At 34.3% G+C, this 17049-nt stretch overlaps 3 protein-coding genes across 6 annotated transcripts; all 3 read left to right on the forward strand.

Annotated features, from left to right (window-relative positions):
- Window positions 1-337: 337 nt before the first annotated feature.
- mRpL33 (mitochondrial ribosomal protein L33) lies at window positions 338-3423 on the forward strand. Its single transcript, XM_080156890.1, has 3 exons — window positions 338-642; window positions 1153-1312; window positions 2202-3423. The coding sequence occupies exons 1-3, from the start codon at window positions 628-630 to the stop codon at window positions 2333-2335; spliced, it is 309 nt and encodes a 102-aa protein (XP_080013016.1). The 5' UTR covers window positions 338-627; the 3' UTR covers window positions 2336-3423.
- HemK1 (HemK methyltransferase 1) lies at window positions 2464-3757 on the forward strand. The gene is made up of 2 exons (XM_080155373.1): window positions 2464-3222; window positions 3746-3757. The coding sequence occupies exons 1-2, from the start codon at window positions 2464-2466 to the stop codon at window positions 3755-3757; spliced, it is 771 nt and encodes a 256-aa protein (XP_080011499.1).
- On the forward strand, window positions 3416-16255 carry alpha-Man-IIb (alpha-Mannosidase class II b). Of its 4 annotated transcripts, XR_013878492.1 has the most exons (17): window positions 3416-3855; window positions 4308-4566; window positions 5007-5081; window positions 5415-6032; window positions 6463-6709; window positions 7049-7222; window positions 7453-7618; window positions 7954-8110; window positions 8520-8751; window positions 9016-9294; window positions 9800-10114; window positions 10379-10563; window positions 10961-11322; window positions 11948-12152; window positions 13771-13951; window positions 14547-14598; window positions 15093-15199. XR_013878492.1 is itself a non-coding variant. In XM_080156886.1 (16 exons), the coding sequence occupies exons 1-15, from the start codon at window positions 3810-3812 to the stop codon at window positions 13928-13930; spliced, it is 3480 nt and encodes a 1159-aa protein (XP_080013012.1). In that variant the 5' UTR covers window positions 3416-3809; the 3' UTR covers window positions 13931-13951; window positions 14547-14613. The 4 variants fall into 4 exon arrangements, 2 of the variants coding, with proteins under 2 accessions (XP_080013012.1, XP_080013013.1); XM_080156886.1 differs by lacking the exon at window positions 15093-15199 and having other exon boundaries at window positions 14547-14613; XM_080156887.1 differs by lacking the exons at window positions 14547-14598; window positions 15093-15199 and adding an exon at window positions 14344-14523.
- Window positions 16256-17049: the final 794 nt, after the last annotated feature.

Consider the following 17049-nt stretch of genomic DNA (forward strand, 5'->3'; position numbering starts at 1 on the left):
TTACGGTCAACTATGCACATGCACAATCTTCTTTTAAGTTGTTTTTAATTCCTGGTGTAAAAAAGTGATATTTTAATTTTTGAATAAAAGCAAGATCTGAATTTGATAAAATAAAAATCTCAAGAAATCGGTATTTGGTTTTATCAGCATTTAAAGTCAATATAATAAAAGATTTTTCAAATTCTAAGCAATATAAGACTTTGGGCATTTTAAAAAGGTTCCAGTACTTAATGTCCTATATAATATTATGATAAATAAATATTTTAATTTGATTGTGTCTTCTAAAAGTTTACCCTTTAATTTGAGATAAAAGACTTATATTTTGTTACTTTTAAAGACTTGTATATTATATGCAAATGCATTGAAAATTATAAAAAAAACTTATGTATTTATATTTATTTTAAACCGGTGTACTTTAAATTTTCTCAGCCAAAGATGAGGATCTTAAAATATTTTATTTTATGTTAATTTTATTCATAATGCTTAAATAAAAAAATATGTAAAATGTAATTTTATGTAAAACCCCTAAAACTCAGTGTGTTTTGCTGTGAACATATTTAAGTTTTATTAGAGCTTGATATTGTAACTTACTTTCAGAAATTATAACTACAAGTGTGATGAAATAAGATGTTTTTAACAAAGGTAAAATAATTCTATATTTTTTCTTATTTAAATGATTTCAGTATTAGATATGGGTGGGGGGGGGGGGGGATGCTAATATTTGTAACCAAACCTATAATTCAAAGGAACCCGAGCAAAGATATAAATCACAAAATTTCTACTATCTCTTCTAGCAAAACTTCAAAAATACGATCGACACCTAAAACAAAAATTAGTTTGATAGGAAATAAACCTCATAACATATATGGAGGAAAAATTATTTTGATAGAAGGTAATAAACCTCAGAACATATATGGAGAAGTTTATATTTTGCATATGGTACTGGACTAATTGGAGGGGGGGGGGTGAAAATATGTGGAGTGGGGGTTGGTGAGGGTGTAAAAACACATCTGAGCTTAGCTGAGCTTAATTGCATTCACAACTAAAACTAGGGGGGGGGGGGTTAATATTTTTGCAAACTATCTTGTGCAGAATATGCACCCCTGCATATAAGAGGACTCACACTAAGTATTAACTAATTGAACTGTTTAGGCATTAAACCTTAGTTGTACAGCTGTGCAGTGTGCCAAGAAAGCCAAAGCTGATCGCGTTGTCGTTCTCTGCAAATCCATTGTTTCCGGTCACGGCCGTTTAAAAGCCCGCAGCAGGCTGGGGGAGAAGCTGGAGTTTCTAGATCTTGATCCTATTGTAGGTAAGCTAAGTTTATTTCCAGGGATTACAAGGGTAAAGATAATGGACGATAAATTGATAAACATCCTCAATGATGATAAACAAAATAACTTCGGTAAGGGGGGGGGAGGGTTTAATGCAACCATCTCGTAATCAATGATTAAATGGCACTTAGAATTCGAATTTCAATCTGAAATTTTTCATGAGTAATCCTTGGTAGGTCTATTTTCCCTAAATCGAACAAAAAGTTGGAAAAGTAACGGCTGGCGGCTCAGCCGTTTAGCCGTTTTTTGCCTATTTTCAGGGCAAATTCATCATTAATTACGTTGGAATAAACTTTTTAAAACATATTTTTGGTTTAATTAATGTTAAATGATAGCAATAACCATTTTAAAATATAATAAACATATCCAAAGTTTATTGGCCAATGAAACTATAAAATATCATTATAAAACTTTGGGTATTAGTCTAATTTACAGTCATATGTCCCCTCTCTCCTTTGTTTATTTCATCAAGATGTGTACTTTAATCATCTCTTTATCGTTTAAAAATGTAGTAGGACATATGTGTTAATTTTACAATAAAACGACGTCATTTTACAAATGTGATTAAATGACGCTTAGATTTTGAAATTTGCTTGTTGGCTTTATTTAAATGCAAGGTTATTTTTTTTTTCTCCTGTGGTTAACACCTGATAGGAGCCCTGCGGGGCCTACACTTACGTACCCTTTATCTTTGTTGCTACCCAGTTCCTAATTTAACCTAACCTGGCCTAAAATAATAAACTAACTAAAAAATATTGTCTATTTTTATTTTCAATTTATTTTAAAATAAGGAGGGAAGGGTTCCTTGCACAACATGGCACTTTGAGGAAAAACGCCGGTTTTTTTGATAAATTCTTTTCTATCTAGGTCAAGCTGTATTATATAAAGAAGAAAAGAAAGTGAGATCTATCCGTGAACATCAAATTTCCAGAATCCCCCGAATTATCTACACTAACCAGATCGATTCAAAATGGCGGTCAATTTGTCCAGAGCCTCAATGATAATCTTAAACAAATGTAAATCCTTGCCATGGCATTCACCCAAAACTTATTCTAGTTTAATCCTAAAATCTAGTTCTCATGACGACAGTTATAAATGCAATAAACGTAGTTACAGTCAAGGAAACTTTATGGATTCAAGTGAAGATGTTGGTAGTGTCCTTGTCAAAACTACTAAACTTCTGGATGAATTGAGTGTACCTGAACCTGCAGCCTCCAGTAGATTTCTGGTCAGCCACGTCCTTGGCCTCAAAAATCATCAAGCTTGTCTTCAGCATCAAGATGAAAAACTAACAACAGAACAAGCAGAGCAATTAAACAGGCTGATTGCCTGTCGCATGGCCCGCATGCCTATCCAGTACATTATCGGCGATTGGGATTTTAGAGAAATACGTCTGCAAGTTAGACCGCCAGTATTTATACCCCGTCCTGAAACTGAACAACTAGTCCAGATTGTACTGGATGATATTCCAGCTGATAAAAAGTGTCACTTGCTGGAAATAGGACCAGGCAGTGGTAACATTTGCCTCTCTCTTTTACATGAAAATAAAAATATCCACATAACTGCTTTGGAACGATCTAGAATGGCAGCTCAGCTTACTGCAGAAAATGCCATAACTCTAGGCCTCGCAGATAGACTTAATATTTATGAGTGTAAAGAAGAAGGCAACACAGAACTGCCAGAAGATATTAAAATCCAAAAATTTGATGCCATTGTTTCAAATCCTCCCTATGTGTTGCGCAAGGATCTTTCCAATCTTGAGCCAGAAATATCCTTATATGAAGATTTAAGAGCTCTTGACGGGGGAGCACGAGGTCTTGACGTAATACTTGATATATTAAAACTTGCTGACATGATGCTGGTACCAGATGGACTCGTTTACCTGGAGGTTGACCCCTGTCATCCTCATATTCTTCCAGAACAACTTATTAAACTATGTATTCCGTTTAAAATTATTAAAGTTATTAAAGATTTTCAAGATAAGGAGAGATTTTTAGTTTTATCTAAAGATAAATATGCTTAATTATTTTTTTAGTTATACTTTGCTCAACCATATATTCATGCAGTTTTTATTATATTGCAGATAAAATATGTAGTGAATGAAAATATGTATTATTGTTATGAAACTGATCCTGGAAAACTTTGTAAAATTTGAAAACGAGTATGAACTATCTATGGCTGCCCACGCGACCTCTTGCTTTGTGTTTGATCGGCCGAAACTAAAAAATATTTTCGAAAACTCTCATAACTAAATTTAAAATGTGATCTGATACTGCAAAGTGAAAATTTTATTGGTAAACTGGAGGGAAAAGTCTCAATTTATTACTTGTATCCTACTCTGTGTTCAATTAACCAAAAAAAAACGAAATTTATTTTATATTTGTCTAATCTGTGATCTAAACTCTGTGTAGACTATTTACTAATCTTTTTATTATAATTTTGTATCCCTAAATTTTTGCTTGAAAATTACGCGTGATGATGCCAAAGAAACAATTGCAATTACTCATTCTTATCACAACAGGTAATTTTATTTTTAAGGTTTCACCTCCTTCAATATTTTGTTTCATTATAAGCGAATATTAAAAAAATATTTTTCCGCCCACGAAAAGGCTATCAATGCTTGTTTGGGGGGGGGGGGGGGTAATGCAACCACCTTGTAATCAGTGTGCAAATGACACTTAGAATCAGAATTTCGTTATGAAACTTGGTATTGTTCAATTTAGGGAAAATATACCTACAAAGGATTACGCATACCTACCAAGTTTCATAACAAAATTAGGATTCTTAGACCCTATTGCACACGGATTACAAGATAGTTGCATTAACCCTCCCCCCCCCCCCTTTATATCCTATATTCTCAGACTACATATTTCGATATCTCTACAATAGTTAGTATATACCACATTTACAATTAAAGTTGAATTGCTAGGAGTAACTGGAAATTCTTTCAACCCTCAATAAATTATTTTTTAGTTGGTGCCCTGTTTATCTTGCTGTACAGCGTACAACTGCGCTGGGATGGTTATGGAAACGACGCTCCCACAGCCACCCTACGGACACCAAGCACTCCGACAAATGGTCAGTATGGCAGACTCCGGGCCGCTGGAGGCCAAGGGGCAGGACAGGCTGCTGAACGGATGGACTATTGTCCTGCGACAGCTGTCTATTCGGCCGACATTGAGACTAGTCAGCTATTTCCCACCATGGAGCTGAACCCGTCTTGGATTACGAGGTAAAATCTATTGCAAACAACTTGTTAAAAACGTTAAAAACAGTTAGATTTTGTTTTTACAATTAAAGCTATCAATTGTTTTTCTATTGATTTCTTCTAATTAAAGAATGTCTTACTAGATAAAAAAAGAATTGTTTCATTAAGAAATGGTGCCTCATGTGTTGATTTTTCGTCCTTGTTTGGGAAACGGGATAGTTGGTACTCGTCCTTTTTATGAATATACTTCATAGAAATGAATGTAGTAGAATATACGTAGATATTATGACAGAAGCAAAATTGTCAATTAAGCTTTCTATTTCCCCTGTCATTTATTGGTCAATTCGTTTTACCAGTAGGAGAGGATAGGGTAGATCATTGTAGCCCAATAGAAGTTTCCCTTTATTAGAGAACATATATGAATCCGGTGTCAGATCCAAGTAATAATAAATCAATTCTTTTAGACGAGAATTTTGGAGTAATGCATACGAGGATAGGTATGCTAGAAGACGACAAATATGGCCCCAGCTTCCACTCAAGTTAGTAATATTTGTTAGTAGTAATATTATGTACGTCTGTCTGTTTGTCTGTAATATTCAGTTTCATGTTTTTGGTCCACTAATACTTACGTTAATTTGCAATCTAACTTAAGTAATTTTTAGAAATGCTTATAGTTTTTCATGTTTTATTCCTGTTTTATCTCTCGCTTTGTCATTGGTGTAATAACTATTTATTACATCATAGAAATTCAAGTTTGGTATGTAAATAATTTTTTTTTCACACCAAGCCAATCGTCTGTCCTAGTTAAAAATTATTGTCCTTCGTAGCATATTAAAGTTTTAAATACATCTCATATTAACTTTTGTGTTTAGGGTTATTTTGATGCCGCACTCTCATACAGATCCTGGCTGGCTAAAGACTGTTGAGGAATACTTTGCCACCTCGACCAAGTCCATCATCTCCAACGTGGTGAACAAGCTGACCCAGCACACCAACATGACCTTCATCCTATCCGAGGCTAGCTACGTATGGCGATGGTGGGAGCAAGCTGACACGCTCAGCAGGGACAAGATGCTGGCTCTGTTGGAGTCTGGTAGGCTTGAGATCACCACCGGAGGCTGGGTCATGACCGACGAGGCAAACGTGGACTTTTTTTCCATGGTTGACCAATTGGTTGAAGGTCACGAATTTATGCGACGGGAGCTTAATGTTCGTCCACGCAACAGCTGGTCTGTTGACAGTTTCGGCCATGGAGGCGCCTTCCCACATTTGTTGGCAAAGGCAAATGTGTACAATATGGTGATCATGCGGATTCATTACATCTGGAAGGAGTGGATGGCCAGGAATCAGAATGGAGACTTCCTGTGGAAGCAGAGCTGGGAGAAGGACGGAAGTATGGCGCCTCTGTGTCATAATTTCCCCTACGATATTTACAGTATCAAGCACAGCTGTGGTCCTGACCCTACCACGTGTCTAGGATTTGATTTTAGGTAGGATTTTTTTACGACATTGTATGCTTTTTATTATAAATAGTTACATTTGCTGCTTATCAATTTCATGACATTAAAGCCTGGAATCGATTCAAGATAGATATCATGACTACTTAGACATGCAAGATATTGATTAGTTATTAGTTAACATAATATTATATAAGCTTCTAAGATTCTATTTGTAATTCAAGTACATAAGAAATTTTAGCAGGTGTTAGAAAGGAACTGTAATGGTCGGTAAACAAATCTTCCTTGTAAATATATTGTTTGAATTGCTGCTATTGGTAGAAATTCTGATATTCTTGAAGTTATGGTTATACTAGAAGTTTTTTTTTGAAAGGCTCAACTTTTTCTTCCTAATTTTTTTGGACACTTGAAAGAGAAATGCGCTTCCAAGTTGGACATTTTAGAGATTTAACATTATATTTAGGCATGTTGATGGGGAATACAACGAATTTACAATGCACTACAACCCAATCCACTCTGGCAACATACAGACAAGAGCAGAGCTACTCCTGGACCAATATGGTAGAACCGGCTCCCTCCTACCACACAATGTTGTCCTTGTTCCGTTGGGGGATGATTTTCGGTATGAGAAGGATGTTGAGTTTGATCAGCAGTATAATAATTACATGCAGATTATGGAGTTTATCAACAGAGGAAACTATAATGCTGAGGTAAAAATATTTATTTCTTAATACAACGAACTTTTTTACGCTTATAATTCAGTGGAGTATATTTATTTTCCAACCTATTTGAATTTCTCTCTACCCACCCCTTGCTTATTTCTTTTCCAAATTATATAGTAGAAATACTGAATATTTCCTTATTTTGAATGCCCTTCCTTCCCCCTCCCCCTCATAGGGGGGGGGGGGGTGCAGAATTATGCGTTTAAAATTAAGAGCACAGAGGGGCAAGTAGCAGATAAATTTCTTCCTCCCTCCCCTTAATTCTTAGATAAATTTTGACATTTGTATCTGATATAATCATCAATACTAATACAAAAATATTTTTAGATAAGCTTCGGAACCCTGAAAGACTATTTCCGAGAGGTACGAAGTCGGATGGACAAATTTCCAACTCTGACCGGAGACTTCCATGTATATTCTGACATATTCAGCGAGGGGAGGCCTGCTTATTGGTCTGGGTATTATTTTACCAGACCATATGTCAAGCTTCTAGCTAGAGAGGTATTACAATTTTTATGATAGGGTAAATTCAATGAGAATCTAACCTAAACTAATAGTTTTAGTCTGAGAATTAACAAACAATGAGGTTATTTCTCTTTGGAGGGTGTTGGTACCATCCCCTAAATAGTTATAAATATATTAATAAATATATTTATACACACGCACACAAAGACATCCTTATACGTTTCTTATTTCTATAAGGATGATATATGAATTATTATCTGTTACAGGTGTCAAGTAAATTAAAGAAGACTGAGATATTGTACACGCTGTGTCTAGCCCGTGCTCACAAGGGGGAGGAGCACATGGCCCTGGCCTCCTTCACATCACTCTACTCCAAGCTGGTGGATTCCAGGAGAGCTCTGGCACTTTTCCAACATCATGATGCAATTACAGGTGAAAAATAAGGATAATTTCATGATGATAACTTGGAACAAAAGAAAGAGATCCAAGTACATTTTTGTCGTTAATCCACTTCTAGCATTTGCATTTTAATTACATCTACATAGCATAACACTAAAGCCCCTGATGAGCCTAAACCAAGGACTTCATTGGGGGAGTGTAAATGGGTATTAACCCCCTCACAATTTTAGAAATAAAATAAATAGAGGTTCCATAAGCAGTAATTTCAATTTTTTTTTTTGGGGGGGGGGGGGTTTGATACTACCCCAAAACACCTAAGACCCCACCCAAAAAAAAACGTGTAAGACTTATTCAGAATGAATATTTAGGAACAAGTAAGGCTGCAGTTATGGATGATTATGAGTATCGGCTCAACACCGCCATCAACAATATGAACCAGCTGGAGAGGTTGATAGTTCACTATTTAACAGCTCAAGACCCATCTCAAGTCAGAATCAACAATCCATTCAAACAAACAAATATTAGGTAAACTTGACATATTTAAAAGCTTTAGGTATTGTTTCCTTTAATTGAGAAAATTTTTTTTTTGGGGGGGGGGGTTGAGATTGAAATACTCCAGAATCCTAAATGGCAATGGAATTCCACCCCCCTCTCCCACTATTTATCTTCATAAAATTCTTAATGTTACGTAGGAAAACCATTAAAATCATTTATCCCTATAGGTATAACAGAACTCAAGTTTATCATCAAAAAAATACATTTCATCCCTGCTGGAATGTGCTTAACATCACTTGCTCTCGTTCGTACATAGTCTCCTTTGAAAGTTTCTCATATATGTTTCTAGAAATCCATATACCTATGAACTTGACTTTCTAGGGTGTTCTAAATGCACTAGAAATATAGATAGACATAATAATCATGTCCTTTTGTTTAGGAACAAAGGAGAATACGACGAGGATGCTCTTATCCTAAACATCGGATCCGCGGAGTCCAAGAAGTTTGTGTTGGTCAACTCCGAGGCGAGCATCGTGCAAAAGCTGGTGCACATCACCTCTCGCAGTCAAGATGTTTGCATCTATGACAGCACTAACACAAGTCTTGATCTGCAAGTATTTCCTATTCATAATACCACCGTACAGTCCAAAATTGATACTTCTCTCTTTAAGGTAAGATTGCTCGTAATAACAAGAAACAAAACTTTGCACTATCCTATATTATAAAGTAATAAGTTTTTTTTTTGTCTGAAGCTTAAGATTTTGTTGGCTTCTAAACCGATTCACATGTTAAAAATGAAACATTTCTTATGTTTTTACACAAATAGGTAGTGCAAGGCTGTAGACATTGATTTCTTGAATTAATAAATCATCCCTTGTACTGAACAGTTATTTTCTTTTTTTTCCACGAATAATGATAAATATAAAACATTTTAGGTGTATTTCATGGCTGTTTTACCACCTGTCTCAGTTTCTGTCTACCGCCTAGAGGGATGTATCCCTCGCCAGAGTGACCTGGAGGAATCGGATGGACGGTCAGCTCCCAGCAGCCCCATCACCAAGGTGTACTGCATGCGCTGCCCGGAGGGGGTCAAGACTCTGGGAGCAAGGGTGGAGATGACAAATATACCAGAGGGGGGAATTGTTTTGGAGAACAGAATTTATAAACTTTATTTTCATTCTGAGACTAAACTTTTACAGTCAGTAAAGAATAAGGTAAGATTAATTATAACTCCATTAAGGCCAATTCGTCGGATTAACAACTTTGGGGACTAAAGTGAATTCTGATTTGTTGGTTCTTTAGGTTCAGTGTCCAAACGTTTCAACAACTAAATGTAATCTAAAGAAGGGGTGAATTTGTGTATCGTCAATGGGGATGAACCATCGGCCATTGTCTTATCCCTTTAGATCCCTGTATTAAATCTAACTTATTATACTTAAGTAAAAATGCATGCCCCCTCAATTTCCTAAAAATCTTTTCATATTGTCTTCTAATAAAATTGTTATTCATAGTAGTAAATAAATAGATATAGAATATACAATATGGTTGCTAACATCGACATCATTGGTCAGTTCGTTCATACAGTAGTGGTGGGGGGGGGGGAGAGGGAGGGGTATCGTTATATTATCCAACAACGTGTTTAATTTTGATAGAGTACATGATAATCTGGTGTAACATCCAAGTAAAAATAAATCCATTGTTAAATTAATACAATTTCAGATCCAAGGCGACACACGTGAAGTCCAGCTTGAGTTTGGGGCCTACGTGTCCCAAATCTTCAGATCCGGAGCGTATCTATTCAGCGTGGAAAATGTTGATGGTATACCCACCGAGGATCCTATGGTAACTGCTGCCGATATTGATGATGTTATAATCATCTCCGGGCCTCTGTTCTCTGAGCTGCGGGTGGTCTGGCACGTGACTGGGAAGAAGGGCAAGTCTATGTTTGTGCACAGCGTCAGGCTGACGCATGACACGGGGCCACTCAGTGAGGCTGTTCATATTGAAAATCTTTTTGACTTTGGACCAAATCAGGTAAAAATCATTTTATCGTTAATCCATTTAGCTTAGTTTGCTTTAAAAAAAATTGCATTTAAGAAAAGTTACGAAGACTTTTGTGACACTTAATAAATTACCTGGGTTTAATTTACAACAAAATCTGATAAATCAACGAATTCATATACGTCTTTCTCAAAAAAAAGGAAAAAAGGAGAGAAACATCTAAAAAAATAATAGATTTTTTATTTTAGACCTTATTTTCCATAAATATCTTGTAATCTAATAACGAATTTGTTTTAGAATATGGATAAAGAAATGTTTATGAGATTCCGAACTGATATAAAGAATGGTGGAGAAACTAAGCGCCTGTACACTGACCAAGCAGGACTGGGAATGGTGGAGAGAATATATTCTGACCAAACTGGCATTCCAGGAAACTTGTTCCCTGTTACGGAATCTGTTTACATTGAAGATTCTAAATCAAGGTTAGTTTAAATTCTTCATGTAAATTTGTACTAAATTTGATATTATACTTTGTATAGGTACTAACACACAGTAGGTATGTTTTGTTTGCATTGATTGCCATTAAATTCCTGATTGATAAACCAATGCGCGTTGAAACTATCACTCTTTTAGTCATTGGTGATGTACTTCCAACGGAACCCAATTATTTTTCTTCTCACTCTTAAGCTGTAAAACAGAAGTTTGTAGATTTTATTATTGTACAAGTAGAGGTGTTTTTATCTTACCATAAAGTTGATTTAATTCCCTACTCCCCATTATCTTTTTTTTTTTGTCCCGTCTTTATATTATTAAGGAGGTAAATATATCCTGGCTTGAATTCATCCCACTTACTTATTGTTGTTATTTATGTTGTTTTAGGTTAAGTTTATTGGTTGACCATGCAACGGGAGCCAGCTCCTTAAAGGAAGGATGGTTGGAGGTGATGGTTGACAAACGTACTATGTACGACGATGCCAGAGGCATGGGAGAGGGTGTGTTGGACAGCCGTTTGACCAGGCACAGATACACTCTGCTGTTAGAGCCTAAAAAGCTGCAAGAACCTTTGGATGAAAATATGGAGAATCTGAAGTTTGGAGGCACTGACGCCAGTCATCCAGATGCATCGTCAATACTTCCATTCCTGTCAACTCTTGGATTAATATTGAGCAGATACCTGGAGCATCCTGTCCCAATTCTGGTCTACACTGATGGAGATGGAGCTCAGATTCTTGATGAAACAAGTTAGTTAATATTGTATGCCTTAAAGCGAAAGCGTCATCAATCCAAAACACAACCAATGGATAAAAATCGTTTGCATTAGTCAGTTCATGTCGCATGTCGCTAAAGATTTTTGCCTGATACTAGTCGATTTTATAATCTGAATCATTACATCTTAAACTAAAGCCATGGATTTTGACAAAACGATTTTCTACTATCAACAATCTTCATGTTTCTTAATCTAATATCTCAAGAAACTCAGATAATAGGACAATGAATGAAATAATAATATCGGCATCTTTTATGTGTAATAATCTGCCTCTGATAGCTTGCCAATTTTGTAGGTAAGTTAGGGTAGAAAGTTAACCTAATATCCAAGGAGGGAGGGGACATTGAGCTGTTTATTACACTAGTCCCCAAAGTTTTCTAATAATGTTGGCATTATAACTTTAGGGATTTTAATTAATTTTTTATTTGTTGGTTCATTCAGTGTCTAAATATTAACCACTAGTTGTAATCTACAGTGTAATTTTGTGTATTTTTCATTGCAGATTTACAACAATTTATTGGCCATTGTCTTATCCCCTTAGATCCCTTCAAATTTCTCTCTTCCTCATCGTTTAAACTAAACAGACTTATTTAATTTAGTCGAGTTGGCCACTGAACTGCCCTGTGGTTACGAGCTGGTGAATCTGCGTACCTGGGATCCCAGCAGACTTGTGCCACCGCACACCAGCACATCTGGCACCCCTGGAGCTCTCATGATCATCAGAAGGTTGGCTCCTGACTGTTCCTGGATATCTCTGACAACTGCGGATTGTTCAGAAGTTGGACTTGATCAGTTCCGCTTTAGGTAAATATTTAAGTTGTTGATACCCAAAATTAGGGCAAACAATTCATTACCTATAGATTTTTAGGTTCAAAGGGATAGTTCTACGAAGTGTATTTAAAGAGTCAAGGTACTTAGAGTAGTGAACTTTTATATGTCTTAGTAGAATATATTAGGCATTGGATAGATATGATTATATGTTAAAGAATTTTTAACATTGACCAGACCAAACTTTTTTTATTTGACAATATCTAAAAAAGTTAAAGTGATTTGCCACACAAATTACATGAGAATGGTCTATTTTTTCACAAATATGTATAGCCATAACACCAATATCAGAGAATCTTTTTCCACATATTTCACAAGAGTTATAAAAAAATTGAACAGGGGTTCCCCTTGGGACAAGTTACTTTAAAAACATAAAAAATAATGTCCGGTTCATAATAGGACAGGTTTTCTAAAGATACTTTTTAAAAAAATAAAGAAAACCGTCCGGTTTACTTACAATATACACATCTCACGCGGAAATACCAACTAACAATACAAAAGACCATTCTCATGTAATTTATGTTGCAAATCACTAACTTTTTGAGATATTTTCAAATAAAAAAGTTCGGTCAGGTCAATGTTAAAATTCTTTATCGCAATCATATCTATCCAATGCCTAATATATTCTACTAAGACATATTAAAAGATCACTACTCTTAGTACTATACTAAATATTTTATTGGTCATTCTTTGTTGTTATGTGTATTTTGTTGTATAAAAAGTTTGAAGTTCGATTAACTAATAAATGCTATCTAAAGTTGTATTTATGACAAAAAAGTTTTTGCCATATATAACATGCAACGAAGTTAAAAAAAAAAGGGAAAACTCATTTTTTAAGGAAAATCACTGGTCAAATCTTTTAATTTTAATCAATAACTTTATATTATGCATTACTACGTTATTTAAAATAGAAAAAACTTACAGTTCACTATTTTTTAAAATGCACTTCGTGAAACTATCCCTTTGAAAATAAGACGCTAATATTATCTTATATTAACAACGAAATTAATTCGGGGGGAAATCACGAAACCTAGACGTGTTTTCAGCTGTCGTTACATAGTCAAGTAGAATTAACGACCTTTACATCTGCCCCCCAAATATTAATTTAGATGTATTTCGCCTGTTGGTTAGGTAAACCTATTCCCAGGGGTGTATATTCTGCACAAGATTTATTTTTTTCCCCGGCTACAAAATTTGTTATTTTTTTCCCCCCCTAGTTTTTTCTCACCATGTAGGGGGGAAAATGGAAAAATATTTAAAGGACTCTATATTTTATTTATTTTATCCCTCCTAACACACATTTTTTTTTTTATTCACTAAGGAGGGGGGAAAATGGAAAAATGTTTTCAGTTTTCTTAATTTTTACATTTTTTTTCCCTCTAACCACTTATTTTTTATTTCCCCCCCCCCCCCCCCTGAGCCGGGGATCCCATGCAGAATATACACCCCTGCCTATTCCTGCACTAATATAATAAAAAGTAAAATGGTTTTGGAAAACCAAACTTTGGGTTAAATATTTTTACGGAGTTTTTGGATATCCAAGGTATTCGAATCGTTCTATGTAGTAGGTAAATTTAAAAAATATTTTTTACAGAAATTTGAATCCTGTCTTCCGCCCAGTCACACTGACTGGAAATTTTGAGGCCAAGCTGTCCTGGTCCTCGGCACCTGTCCTTCACCAGTCTCTTCCCACTCAACACTTCTCTCCTATGGAGATAGCCTCATTCAATGTCACCTTCCATCAAGCTCCTTAATTATACAAATTTACATATTATGTAATATAAAAAGGAGTACTTCCTCGAAGAAGATTTATACTACATCCAGAGGTGTATATTCTGCACAAGATTTTTTTTTTTTTTTTCCCTGCTACAAAAGATCTTTATTTTTCTTCCCCCCATCCCTAGTTTGTTCTCACCAAGTAGGGGGAAAATGGAAAAATATTTAAAGAACTCTAAATTTTATTTAATTTATCCCTCCTACCACACATTTTTAAAAGTTTTTTTTCACCAAGGAGGGAGGGGAATAGAAAAAATGTTTTCAGCTTTCTTTATTTTTACATTTTTTTTCCCTCCAACCACTTATTTTTTATTCCCCCCCCCCCCCCCCCCTGAGCAGGAGATCCCATGTAAAATATACACCCCTGACTACATCTTAATTTTATGCTAAGTAATTTTCATAATATCATTACTTGAAAATTACAATTTTGCGATGTACATTCTTTGGACCAAATCAGCATATCGAATTATTTTGGTCCCCTTTAAAAGTAACCTATACTTAGTAACTTAATTTTTTATATTACCATCTGAATTATCCAAACCATTAATTATTTTCTTCTTGGAACTATCCCTTTTTAAAATATTAAATGTGAAGAAATGATCTGCATCAGATTAGGCAATATTATTTATATATTTACATTTCTTAGGTAGCCAATAATTCTTTATTCTAATTCTAATAAATAGGGGGTAGTGGATATTTCTCAATATCTTGGTAAAATTCACTCTTTTGATTTGGAGACACTTTAATTATATGAACGGTAGCTGCAACGCCACTAGCATCTAGGGGCTCTGTATTCAAAGAGGTCGGAGTGGGGCAGAAAAATAGCCTTATACCATTCCATGACTTTTAATTTAAACTGAACTATTACCCTTCAAGGACCAATGTAAAGCTTCCGTAAAATTTAGAACTCAACCGTTAAACTTCTTTTCTTAGAACCAAGAATTTTTCGCTCAAAATATTTTGAACTTCTCTTATTTTGTCAACAATCATATGGGTAAAGTTTACAAAGACTACGAGAAAAATCGCCTCCTTGAAAATAGCTGTTTTTACTAACCTACATGTTAATGTAGAAAAATTTATAAATATTCTATTATTTTTTACCTTAACTATAATTTACATTGTTCTTTATGTAATACTTAGCCAAAGTTCTTAAACTATTTTATTAGCTGTTCAAAGATCTGTTGTTTTTTTATTACCATTTTAATGTATTTTGTTATTTGTTTTGGAAGCTTGTTGAAGTACCTATAAAAATGTCATGGCCTACCACTGGTCAATGTAACTGTATAATGCCCTGTCAGTGGAAATTTACTCTGTGAATTGTTCATTTGTATTGCATGACGTAATTTTCTTATAGGCACCATAAAGAGCTTCTCTGTTTTGTTAAAGCACTAATTGTCACAAAGAAGTATTTTTTATTACTCAAAAATGATTTTTTTGTTATTCACAAATTAAAGTTACAAAACTGCATATTTAAACATTTCTCATATTCCAATCATTTTCTCATTTTAGTTCATAATAATCATTATTCTAGTATGACTTTGAAACCGATTAATATCCGCTGGATTAGAACTGGTTCTCAGCCAGACTGTAAATTCATGTATAGAATCGAATGAAAGACAATTTTTCGCGATTAGGTATTAAAATAAAATCTTAAAATTTATACCATTTTTGTTAGATTAGGCCTTCGGCCCCTCAGGGCTGATAAAACCGGTAGGTATTAATCTTCTAATTGGCAGATTTACTATCTGCGGAAAACTGTCTATAATACTATACGATTCCATAATTTGTTAGCAAGCCTGATATTGTACACTAAGGGATGGTGTATGTCCCCACCATCCTGTATCAAAATGCTTTCACAAAATTTTGCCTGACATTTTAAAATTCGCCAAGTTTCTATTAAATCTTTAATATTATATATCCTTCTGAAATTCTATTATTCAAACTTAAGCTTTTTATAAAGTTTAATGTTCATTTCCATTTAGATATTTATAATATAATGATTGTAAGTTGAATTACAATTTTATCAAATTTTGCTTTAAAATCTATCATACCTATCCTGTTAATTTATTTGTCGAATTTCAAAAAAAAAATGTTAAGTTTATTTTGTAAGATTTGCAGAATTACTAAATATATTTTGAATTGTTGAATTTTAAAAGTTTCCCGAGATCTGCAATAAATTTCATTTTGTATGAATAATGAAATATATTTAGTTTTTTGTGAATCTTGTTTGTTTTCATTTTTGTTTTTTTCACTCATTTTATATTATATTTTATCACCTAATTTTAATAAATGTAAAAAATAAATACTCGATAGTTTTAATTATGTCTAAATAAAATATAAATTAGTGATTTTATGCGATTTTTAAAGTTTAACCCAAGTCGAGATCATTGACAAAGGATATCGAATCCGAATTTATGTGGTGTTTAAAATTTTCAATTTTAATACTAAATTTGGATAATGTGTTAAAAATGCACTCATAGTCGTGTATATCGAAGTTAATCGCATCATGATGAAACAGATTTCTAGTAAAAAAAATATATACATTATTCTTGATTCCTGAGGTGAATTCTTAAAAAAACTTTTGCCACTCTTAAATTTTAGTGAGGCAATTAATTATCCCCGTCTAATTTTTTAGTTTGTCTCACTTAATTTAGTGCGCAAAAGTTTTTAAAGAATTCACCTCTGTTTTGTTTGAGTAGAAGTAGCCGTTAAAATTCACCTAAGGAGTTCGCATTGCTACAACTGCCGAGCCTTCCATTAAGAATTACTTTCTGATTAGCTGAAAATCCGGTATTGTTATGGAAAGAGAGGGGGCAATTAGTTGTTTATTACACACTAATCCCCAAAGTTTTATAATAACCTTTTTTTGTTCGTTGGTTTAAAAACTTTGGAGACTTTAGTGAATTTTAATGTGTTGGTTTATTAAGTGTCCGAACGTTTCAAACAATAATTCAATTGTAATCTACAGATGAGGCAATTTTGCGTATCATCATTTAGGATGTACATCAATTTATCAGCCATTGTCTTGTCACTTTAGATCCTTGGGTACTGTTTAATAAGAAACGAAAAAAATCATGTCAAATTTATTTTTTTTAGA

The sequence above is a fragment of the Acartia tonsa genome, chromosome 4 (genome assembly GCF_053477335.1).
Source record: "Acartia tonsa isolate MP-2025a chromosome 4, ASM5347733v1, whole genome shotgun sequence".
In the NCBI taxonomy this organism is placed as follows: Eukaryota; Metazoa; Arthropoda; class Copepoda; order Calanoida; family Acartiidae; genus Acartia; species Acartia tonsa.